Source organism: Typopeltis vanoorti, chromosome 9, assembly GCF_054136105.1.
Source record: "Typopeltis vanoorti isolate ZY-2024b chromosome 9, IOZ_Tvanoo_1.0, whole genome shotgun sequence".
Taxonomy (NCBI): Eukaryota; Metazoa; Arthropoda; class Arachnida; order Uropygi; family Thelyphonidae; genus Typopeltis; species Typopeltis vanoorti.
In genome coordinates, this window is record NC_143557.1 from 28629175 (window position 1) to 28641359 (window position 12185).

The 12185-nt window shown below is 36.2% G+C and overlaps 1 protein-coding gene across 1 annotated transcript in view; it reads left to right on the forward strand.

Moving 5' to 3' along the window:
• The window catches only part of LOC150102941 (putative sodium-coupled neutral amino acid transporter 12), a 404858-nt gene that overhangs the window by 49719 nt on the left and 342954 nt on the right, over nucleotides 1-12185 (forward strand). Inside the window, exon 3 of the mRNA XM_090397467.1 lies at nucleotides 3473-3602. Coding sequence (XP_090253593.1) covers nucleotides 3473-3602 — 130 coding nt within the window. The remainder of the gene's footprint in view (nucleotides 1-3472; nucleotides 3603-12185) is intronic.

Sequence of the window (12185 nt, forward strand, 5' to 3'; positions counted from 1 at the left end):
AATGAATTTAAGTGGGAAAGAATTTATTGCATTCATTTCAAATGTCTCCATTAAAAAAGTTAGCCAAGGGTGAGAGAAAGGGGGGAGTCCATGGCTATACCCTATATTTGTTTCTAGAATTTTCCTGGACAAACAAACTAAACAGAGTTCATAGTAAAATGAAATAGTGTTGTGATATTGGGAGGAAATTCTGCTCGGATTAGAGCTAAGGTATCCTTAAGTGGGACATTTGTGAATAAGGAGGAGACATTGAAAATCTACTCATATTCTTAAATTCTAATACTGTCACTAATGTGACAGTATTAGAATTCCACTACTGTCTAGTACTCTCTCATCTTTTGAAGAAAAAAGAACACTTAAGTTTAGATGTAAATTTTATATTTTAAATTTAGAGTGAGTCTTGCCTGGATTGGTCGCTATTTCATGTGGAAAGTTTATATTTTGGGATTTTAGAGTTTCGTGTTGTTATTATTATTTTTAGTATAATAAGTTATCTTAGTGACTTATCTTGTAAGTCACTAAGCTGATATATTATTGCTCAGACCTCCACCATTTAAGGACTACATTCTGCACAGTACCCTAAACCCTCATTTTGGGGCACCTGTTTGTGGTGGAGGGAACCTCAGTGATTGTACTACTGGCTCTTTTCATTCTTCTCTCCCACCCCCATATACTTCCCTCTACTTCTCCAATTTTTTTTTTTTTTTACTGTCCTGTCTTCCACACCACCATCACTAGGATCAATATCCTGTTATTGTATCTGCTGTATAGTACAATCCATGAACATTCTAAGGGGGGGGGGTTCTGGTAGTCATGCACTAATTTAGCCTCTGCTTTGGCAAGATAGGCAGTCATGGATGACCTCCAGCTGTGATCATTCAGATAGTGAGATTGTCTGCAAGAATTAGTGGTGTTGCAGTATTCATATATGTCCTCACAGGAATCATATTCTATACTGATGCCTATGGGGAATATGGACCAAGTTAACTGGAATACACTTTCCAAGCTTGCAAAATTTAATGCTCAAACGGTCAGTCAAATGCCTATAAATAAAGTTCTGAAGTATGTAACAGATTGTATTGTTCATGTAGCAACAGCTACAATTCCATAAATAATTATCGCTCAGTTTTCACTGTTTCTAAAGCCTTAGTAGAACACTGAGTGCCAAGCAGCCAAAAGCAATCAGGACAGAGCATGAAATATATTTCTTAGATACTTTACTGCATCAGATCTCATTGCTTTCAAATGTGCTTGGGCTAAAGGATGTTATGTTAGATGTCAAAGTCAAAAGCAATCTTGAAATCAATTTACTTCATTGCCGCATGATTCTGTTCTTGGACCACTACTGTTTAATTTGTACATTAACAATATACTAAAAGATCTGAGAGGAACTGTTCACTTGTTTGCTGATGATGCAAAGTTGGGTAGAGCAATAGTTAATACAGATGATGTTAAAATTTTGTAGGATGATTTGGATAGACTGGCAGTCTGGGCAAAGGAGAATGGATGTCAGTTTAATGTGGCAAAGTGTAAGCTTATGCATTTGGGGGTGAAAAGATTACCAGCTGTGTACCACATTGGTGGAACTGTACTCCAGGAAATTTACAAAGCAAGAGATTTGGAAGTGATAGTGGATAGGGAGTTAAAGTTTAGGGGGCTCATAGAAAAAGTGACTAAAGAAGCCCATCAGATTACTTGGCTACTGAAGAATACTTTGATGAGCAGAGACAAGCAAGTTATTATTATTCCTCTTTATCAAGCCTTGATAAAACCCCCATTTTGACTACTGCACACAGATCTGGGCACCAGGGTTTCTTGATGATGAGATTGTACTACTGGCTCGTTTCATTCTTCCCTCCCACCTCCATATACTTCCCCCCCCCTTTTTTTTTTTTTTTTTTTTTTTTTTTTTTTTTTTTTTACTGTCCTGTCTCTACTGTTCAGCAGTAAGTGACCAACATGATAATAGGTCTGTGGAATGAACCTTACAAGAACAGGTTTAAGATTTGTGGGTTACACAAACTGGTTGAGACATACAAATTATTAAAGGATTTTTACAAGATTAACTTGGGAAATTTTTCAGAAGAGGTCTGGTTGTGGAAGAACTAGAGACCATCCTTGGAAACTGAGTAAGATTGTTAGAACTAGTTTTTTTGCTTGGAGAGTGGTGAATGAGTGGAATAGGTTTTACCAGAGTCTGTTGTGGATGCTGTGATATCCATGTTTCTATATATATTGCTTAATTAGTTGTTTACTTAAATCTATCCTTTCTTACTTAAAACCTTATACAATCAAAATCCTACCGGCTGCTCTATTGTTAAATATTTATCTTTTGTGATTTATTCTCTTTATTCACTTACTTTAATCTTATTCTTATATCTAGGATTGTTTCCTCTTTGGATACTGACAAATTTATATTTTGCTGTGCCAGCCAGTATCCTATAGCAGAAAAGATCCTTGCTCAGGGAGACAATACTGCAAACCATTGGAGGGCTGGGCTAAAGAACATGGATGTCAATTTAATGTGGCAAAATGTAAGGTTATGCATTTTGGAGTGAAAAGATTAGCAGCAGTATACCACATTGGTGGAAATGTACTCCAGGAGATTGATGAGGCCAGGGATTTGGGAGTGTTGTTGGATAGGGAATTGAAGTTTAGGGAGCACATTGCAAAAGTGGCTAAATCAGCTCATCAAATCACTTGGTTGCTGAAAAATACTTTGACGAGCAGAGACAAACAGGTTATTGTTCCTCTGTATCGAGTCTTGATAAGACCCCACCTACACTACTGTGCCCAAATTTGAGCGCCAGGGTTTCTTCTTGACAGGGAGGAGGTAGAGAGGATCCAGAGACTAGTGACCAAGAATTGAGTCACTCATCTTTATTATATTTTTCATTTGTCTCAATTCAAATTGAGTCAGTAATTTGAATTGAGACATTCAAATTACTGAAGGGTTTCTATAAGATTTATTCAGTAAATATTTTTGACAATAGGACCGGTGGTGTGTGTGACTAGGGGCCATCTATGGAAGCTGGGCAAGAGTGTGGTTAGCAAGGGTGTGAGAGCTAGATTTTTTTACTTGGAGAGTGGTGAATGAATGGAATAAGTTACCAGAGTCTGTTGTGGGTGCCATGATTGTAAATGAGTTTAAGGCGAAGTATGATAGATACTGTGTGAATGTCGAATAGTTGTTCTTGACATGATGTTAGGGTCTCTAAGGACTCTTTGGAGTTGCCATGATGTTAGGGTCTCTAAGGACTCTTTGGAGTTGCCCGTATTACTACTAAAAGTATTTTGTACAGCCATTGGAAAAAGTAAAATTGTAATTTCTTCTACCCAAAGACTTTATTTCCTTGCAAAATTTGTTTTAATAATATTGTCTCTCAGCAGTTTTATCCAAAATGCTTTATTTAATCTTTAAGTATGTATACGTATATATAATCCCCATTGCTAATATTTTTCTTTCTTTTAGCTTCATGACAGTTACTTTTGTTATAGAAACCATGGCAGCAGCAAATGCCATGGTACACTGGCATGCTTTAAAGCACCTAAAGAAAGTAATGAAAGAAGAAGAGAGTGAAAGCAATAGATTACAATTAATGGTAACGCAGAATTTACATTTCATTATTACATAACTATTTATTTTGTCTTTATTATATTATTATACTACTGGGGGGGCTATTCCCCCCATGGCATCTATGCCCCCCCCATGTTCTCCTTGAATTCTGATGACTCGAATTTTGAAGACTTGAAAGGGGGGTCCTGGTGCCTAGGGTATCCCCTGAGTGTAGAGTCTTCAAAAGGGGGACTCCACTCTCCTGGCGCCCAACTCCCCGAGTTCCGGACAGGTAGTCTGGTTCTCCTGATGACTAAAATTTTGAAGACTCAAAAGGGGGTTCTGTCCCCCTGGTGTCTACGCTGCTCAACCCCCAAGTTCCAGACTGGTAGGCCGGTTCTTCTTGAATTCTGATGACTCGAATTTTGAAGACTCGACACTCAGGGTAGCCCCCTGAGATTCAAGACGTGACATAGAAAGGCTTATCATTTTATATATATAGGGTAGATTATTATATTATTATTATGCTATCAAGTTGATCAGATATACTATCCTGATTGGTTTTAGAATGTGGCATCAGATCAATTCTAGAAATACATTTATTTATTAATGGGAATATTTGCAGTCTCCTGTTTTTCAGATCATTGGATTAGAATAAGATGCCTAATTCAGATTCTTTCATTTTGTTGAAAATGGTATAGAAATTGTGCTTTTTTCCAAAGATTTTATTGAAAACATGTAGATTAAATATTCATGAAAAAATTATTTCAAATACCATTTATCATCATCATTAACACTAATTATGGATATAGACCATATTGGTCTGTTCCGATCTCATTATCCATCCAATATCTTTTTTTGAGGTCTACCCTGCCTTCTCTTTCCAATTAGCTTATATTTTAGTATTTCTTTAGGATGTCGGATGTTGGCCATTTGGTTTACATGTTCAATCCATTTTTGTTTATAATTATTTAGTTTTTCTTCTATTGATTTTGTTTTTAGTTCTTTTAAAATGTCATCGTTCCTTTTTTGACCTAATAACGTGCATTTTGCAGTTCTTCTCATAAATCTCATTTCACTTGTTTTTATTCTTTATCTTGTTTGTTTATTGCCCAAATTTCACTGCCATATTATAAGGTGGGCACTGCTAAAGTATTGTATATTTTCAAGCGCGTTTCTTTTTGTACTATAATTTCTGAGTGTTCAGAAATTATAGTATAGTCAGATTATCAGGCCTATAATCTGTAAAAATTTTGAAGTTTTTAATTTTATGTATTTCTCCTTCATATGATATTTCACATTCAAGATAACTGAAAGTATTTATCTGTTGTATTATTTTATTATTAATAATTTCTAACTGGAGTTTGTCCACAAAATGCCATTGTTTTAGTTTTATCTATGGATATTTTCATTCCAAACTGTTCTACTGTAATGTTTAAATTATATATTGCTCTTTGTAATTGTCTTCCTTATCTGATATTATTACCTGATCATCTGCAAATAATAGCGTATTTATTTTATTATTCTGGAAAATTTCTATACCTTCATTGTTTAAGGTGTTCCACTATATTAATATTTCATTAATGTAAATATCGAAAAGTGTTGGAGACAGAGGGCATCCCTGTCTTACTCCTTGATTTATAGATTGTTTTTCAGACAACTTTTCATTTATTTTTATTTTATTATCTTTATATATATTCAATATTGCATGTAGTAAAATATTAGGTATATTTATTCTTTGTAATATATCAAATATTATTATTATTAAAACAAGACCTCATGGAGTCAAAGACTCATCTAGGAGGTCCTTTTATCTTACACACACATCTCATCATACCGTGTCTTAAACACATTCAAACTACTTGCAGACACCACGCTCTCAGGCAAGGCATTCCAATCACTCACAACTCTGCACGAAAAAAACCTGCCTCTCACTCCCTTACTCACACCCTCCTTATACAGTTTCCAGGGATGACCTCTGGTTCTCCCCTGATCTCCCACTATTCTCTGTAGAACTTCTCCACCATTGATCCTATAACAACCCCTTACCAACTTGTAGGTCTCTATCATATCTCCCCTCTTCCTTCTCTCCACTAGACTCTGCAAATTACATCTTTTCAATCTTTCCTCATACTCAACATTCCAGAGGTCAGAAACTACCTTAGACATTCGCCTTTGGACCCTTTCCAACATCTCTTCATCCTTCTGAAAACCCGGTGACCAAATCTGGGCACAATAGTCCAAGTGTGGCCTAATCAAAGCCTTATACATTGGAACAAGTATCTCCCTACTTCTACATGTCAGTGTCCTCCGCATCATTCCCAGAAGTCTTTGTGTTGTCTTCACAATTTTGGCAATGTGTCCCCTAAATTTTAGATCCTTATCCACTATCACCCCCAGATCTCTTATTTCCTCTACTTCCAACAATATATTCTCACCAAGCATAAATTCTGCATCCCATCTTTGTTTTCCAAATTTTAAAACCTTACATTTTGCAACATTGAACTCACATCCTCATTTGCTTGCCCAATCACTCAATTTATTCAAGTCTTCTTGCAAGGCCACAACGTCTTCACTACTCTTTATGGTTCATCCCAACTTTGCATCATCTGCAAACAACTGAATATCTCCATCCAAATCTTCATCAATATCATTAATATATAAGTTAAATAGTAATGGCCCTAAAACAGACCCCAGAGGCACTCCACTAGTGACTTTCCTTTTCCTGGATATTGCACCCCCATACACAACTTGTTGATACCTATCAGATAGCCAGTCTCCAATCCAATGCACTAATCTAATCCACTAATCCAATGCACTAATCCAACCCCATCTGCTCTAGTTTGACTGTCAACTTATCATGAGGTACTCTATCAAAAGCTTTTGCGAAATCCAAGTATATTACTGTGTATCCTTCTCCTCTGTCCAAGGAAGTAGTCACTTTATTGTAATAAGTAAGTAGATTACTAAAACATGACCTCCCTTTAGCAAATCCATGCTGTCCATCAAAGATTATACCATTGTTGTCAACCCAACTCTGGATCCTAGTTCTCACAAGCTTCTCCAACAACTTAACCACAACACCTGACACACAGATAGGCCTATAGTTTGATGCTTGAGTTCGATCACCTCCTTTATGAAGTGGCACAATCTTGCCCTCTTTCCACTCTTTAGGAACTTGACCAAGTGCAAGACTCGTATTAAAAAAATATGTCAAGGCAGGTGTCAACTCTCTAGCACACTCCTTCAGAATACGTGGTGATATATTATCAAGTCCCACAGCCTTATTTACATCTAGTTTACTCAACTCCCCAAACACCTCTTGCTCACTTACAGTCAGTCTCTCCTCCCCATCATCAACTGCTCTTAATCTCTCCATGAAGTCACATTCACAAGATTGAAAGATCTTTATGAATTGCTCATTAAGTATCTCCACAACACATTCTGCAACAGCTGTCTTTATACCATTTCCTCCAATCAATGTCATCCTTCCATAATCATTCTTTCTTTTGCTGGCTACATATCGAAAGAACTCCCTAGGATTCTTTTTGGCTTCATTAGCTAACTGCTGTTCATACCTCTCTTTAGCTACTCTCACCAACCAAGTCACCCTCCTTGCCTGGTCTTTGTAGACCTCATGAAATTGGTTACTTCCACTTCTCTTATGCTGTCTCTACAATGCCTTTTTTTTCTGTATTGCATGCTTAATCTCTTTATTCATCCATCTCACACCTACCTTATTTAACCTTCTCACCCATGGTATACATTTAGACATTGCATCTACTAAATAGTTTTTGAAAATCCCCCAAGCTGCATTGATCTCTTTTCCAGCTAACTCCTCATTCCATTCTACATCTGCAAGCTGTCTCCTGAGCTCTTCATAATCACCTCCCTTGTAGTTCCACATATACCCTTTTTTCACAGGGGTCCTTGCACTGCTGGCAACCACCCAGGTAATCACCTCATGGTCACTTTCACCAATTGGTGGATAAGTCTCCCTATCACCAATTCACCATTTCACCAAATGGTATATATATTTTTACTTTGTCAAATGCTTTTTCGTGATCAATAAACAAAAGATAAGTTTCCAAATTAAATTCTCTTCTTTTTTCTATAAGTAGTTTTAAACAGAAAGCTGCATCCATTGTAGAGCGTCCGTTTCTAAATCCATTTTGACATTCTAATAATATTTTTTCACTGTATATTTTTAGCTTTTCATTAAGTATTCTGCTATATATTTTGTAGCATGTATTCAATAAACTAATACCTCTGTAGTTAGGCGGTTTACTTTTATCCCCTTTTTTAAATATAGGTATTACTATGCTTGTATTCAATTCTATTGGTATTGTCCATTTGTTTATACAGGTAACCCTATATAACGCAGATGTTAGGTTCCACAAAAATGGCACATTATATAAATCGCGTAATGCGAGACTCAGATCTAACTGGTAATTAGTTTACGGAATTAACAACGCATATAAAGTATATTAATTAAAGATAACTTTAATGAATAACTTCTATATTTCGGCAACGTCACATTGCCATCTTCAGGAACATAAAGATATGGTATGTGCACGCAGGCACTAACACAAAGCAAATGAGGAAGAAAGCAAGAAACTAATATTGTTCCTAAAGTCCTAATGGTACCCTCTTGCGGGCTAATTTGGTAGTCTTGGCAGTTGGGCTGAAGTTCTCATAATATAAGTCTCCCAAATTTGGGGTAGTTTCATGCACCCAAATTTCTTGAGGTTAGGAACGTTTTTTAGAGCTGCTGAAGATTCTTTGAATAATCTTTCGTATTTAAACTTGCTGCGATGAATTATTTTTGTTTTCTTCCAAAAATAATACCTGCCGAAGAAATCATGATCCAGATAGAACGTGGGGTTTGCAACCTGCCTAACCATATCGCCAACAACGTTAGACTGGATGTAGTCGGTGTCCTCACAAAAGCCAAATCTCCAAAAACCAACTTATCCAAAAACGAATATGCAGCCCTACAGGAATTGAAAAACAACAAAAAAATAGTAATCACCAAGGCGGATAAGGGAAACGCCACTGTGGTGCTCAATCAAAAAGACTACAAAGGTAAGCTAACTGCTTTAGTACTAGACCGTACAACTTACCTCCCCATTGAATATAATCCGACAAGCTCTCAGATTAGAACTCTCCACAGACTCCTTAAGAAGGTCACTTCTTGGCCTGTGGAAGTCACCAACAAACTAAAACCTTATAACTCTAGACCCCCCCGATTATATCGACTCCCAAAAATACATAAACAAAATGTGCCATTGCGTCCCATAGTGGATGGCATTGATTCCCCCACATATAAATTAGCCAAAACGCTCACACACTACACTGGCAACACACCATCACACATAAAAAAACTCAACCCACTTTAAAGCCAGTATAGAAAACCTCACACTCCAACACACTGACATAATGGTCAGTTTTGACGTCTCCTCCCTATTCACTAATGTCCCACTCAAAGAAACCCTAGAGCTCATCCAAGCCAAGTTTCCTCCCAATATCTCAGCCCTTTTTCAGTTCACAATGAACTTAGGCTATTTCGTTTGGCAAGGAAAGTTCTACAAACAGATAGAGGGGACAGCCATGGGTTCACCGCTTTCCCCACCCTTGGCCAATTTCTTTATGGAGACATTTGAAGAGAAAGCCTTAAACTCTGCCCCACAAAAAACCCACTATTTGGCTTTGTTATGTGGATGATGTGTTTGCTATTTGGCCACATGGCTCAGACACACTCCATTCCTTCCTAACACACTTAAACAACCAACACCCCAGAGTCCAGTTCACCTTAGAAAAAGAGGAAAACAACACCCTCCTCTTCCTAGACACTTTAATCACCCGCCAGCTTGATGGATCTTTGGTTTTCTCTGTTCACAGAAAACCCACCCATACTGGCAGATACATTCACCAGCAGTCCCCCCCTCACAACAATATGGGGTAATAAAAACACTATATAACAGGGCAAAATTAATCTGCTCAGATGACAAGGCCCCAACTACTGAACTAAACCACATCCTCAACACTTTCTTAGCCAATGGCTATAACCCCCAAAAAATACTAAAACCAGTAAACCACAACCCCCCCTTCCCCCCTCTACAATAATGATTACACCAAGTCTATCACCATCCCCTACATCCAGGGCACCTCTGAGAAAATAACCAATATCCTCAAAAAATATGACCTTACTTCCTGTACAGACCATATAAAAAGTTGGCATCCCTTATTCACTCTACCAAAGACCAGCCACTTCCCCTAGACCTACCTAGTGTATACCAGGTCCCTTGCAGCTGCAAATTGTCCTACTTTGGCCAAACAGGCAGAACAACAAATATCAGAACACCAAGGCTACATCCGGTTTCACCAGTACAGCCGCTCTGGGCTGGCAGACCATGCCTTAGATACCCACCATAAAATTCGTTGGAAGAAAACAAAAATAATTCATTGCAGCAAGTTTAAATACAAAAGATTATTCAAAGAATCTTCAGCAGCTCTAAAAAACATTCCTAACCTCAACAAATTTGGGTGCATGAAACTACCCCAAATTTGGGAGACTTACATTATGAGAACTTCAGCCCAACTGCCAAGACTACCAAATTAGCCCGCAAGAGGGCACCATTAGGACTTTAGGAACAATATTAGTTTCTTCCTTATTTGCTTTGTGTTAGTGCCTGCATGCACATACCATATCTTTATGTTCCTGAAGATGGCAATGTGACGTTGCCGAAATATAGAAGTTATTCATTAAAGTTATCTTTAATTAATATACTTTATATGCATTGTTAATTCCGTAAACCAATTACCAGTTATGTCTGACCAACGTATAAGCCTTGCTACTAGAATTGAGACTCGGATCACATAGAAAAAGTAGGGTTAGGTTTCGAAATCGTTTTTTTTTTTTAAGATTACATAAACAGTGACATATCCAACAAAAAACATTTTTATTTAATTCAAGTAATTCATGTAAGTTAAGAAAATATATAAACTATGAAACAAATACATAGTATAAAATTATGAAAAATTATAAATTGTATGTAAACTTCATTGCACATAAAACATAAATGTTTTAGGCAAAATAAAATGTATATTTTAATCGTCATTACTCTCTTCAAAACTGATGTTTCATAGATGTTCTTTATTTACGAGTAGCCGGATATTGTCATCACTTGAAATCTCTTTGACATCATTAGTATAATTTTCATTGCATACTTCGGCTGGTTTAGTTATCAAGAAGTCAGTAATAAGACCTTGCTTACCACTATGCTGCAATTTTTTATTAAGTTCATAATACAGAGCTAAACAAATATCCAATTGTCTCGTGAATTTTCCAGAGTGCTCCATTGAGAGATTATTATCCATAAAATAACTTTCTTGACAAGTCCAATCCTTCTGCTAATTTTTTTAAACTGAATTCTTTAACGGATTCATCACAATCAGAATCTTTGGCAGAACTTTCCCTGCCATTTGGTTCAACATCATCTATTAATTGTACCAGTTCCTCATTTAAATCTATTTCTCTGTCAATTAATTCACTATTGAAGAGATTGGAGCACTTATGAAGAAGTTCGCAAAGGTTGAGTCGCATCTGCTGATTGAAACCGAATGTATCTTCAGTCTTGTTCAATTGTTACCTTGGCAGTTTACAGTGGGTGGTTTTATCCCAGTTAACAAACTCGTACATCACAAATGCGCTCTAAGTGGCCATTACTATAAAAATAATTTTTTTTACATAAAAAAACCCATTACATATTGTATGTAATTCACCAAAAAATAAAGTGCTCAGCTTGAGATTGACACACTTATGATTTTTAATGTGTTTTCCTTGCAGAAAATGATGACAATTTTCAACAATAAATACTTTATACAGTAAACAGTTGACGTGCATGCGTGCTAAAGGGTATTTCCCTAATATAAATTCGCCACTTTATAACTACATGTGCAATATGGGCAGGCGCAAATTTAACAAAGATAAAATTTGATTTTTAAGTCACACGCTGAAAAATATATGAAAAGATAATGGGTTACTACAGTTTATAGACCGTCTTATACTGAAACCATGTTGTATAAGTACAACCTTCAACAAGGGTTACTACAATTTGTAGACCGCATTGTATTTTATCCCATCATCTCCTGCTGATATGTCATTTTTTATTTTATTTAGGTTGTTCTTTAATTCTTTCATTGTTATCATATCATTTAAGGTATTTTGTAAGTTTCTGGTGTAATTATTTTTGATGCCAGTATTATCTGTGCAAAAATCTGTAAAGTAATCCAAGAATTCTTTTACATCTGTTTCACAATTTATATTTACAATTTCTTTGATAACTGCATTCATTTGTTTTAGTATTTTGTATGCACTGGGTCTTGTTTTGTATATGTCATTTTCTAGATATGATACAAATTTTTCCCATCTTTCTCTGTGTCTCTTTCTGGTTTCCCTTTTGACTATTGGTTGTCTTTTTTTATATTCAGTTTCATCTTGTTTTTTGCTAATTAACCATATTTTAAAAGCCAGCTTTTTATTTTCAATTATTGTTTTTATTTCATTGTCCCATATATGTAATTTTTTATTTTTATGATATTTTTTGTGTGTTCCTCGACTTTCAAA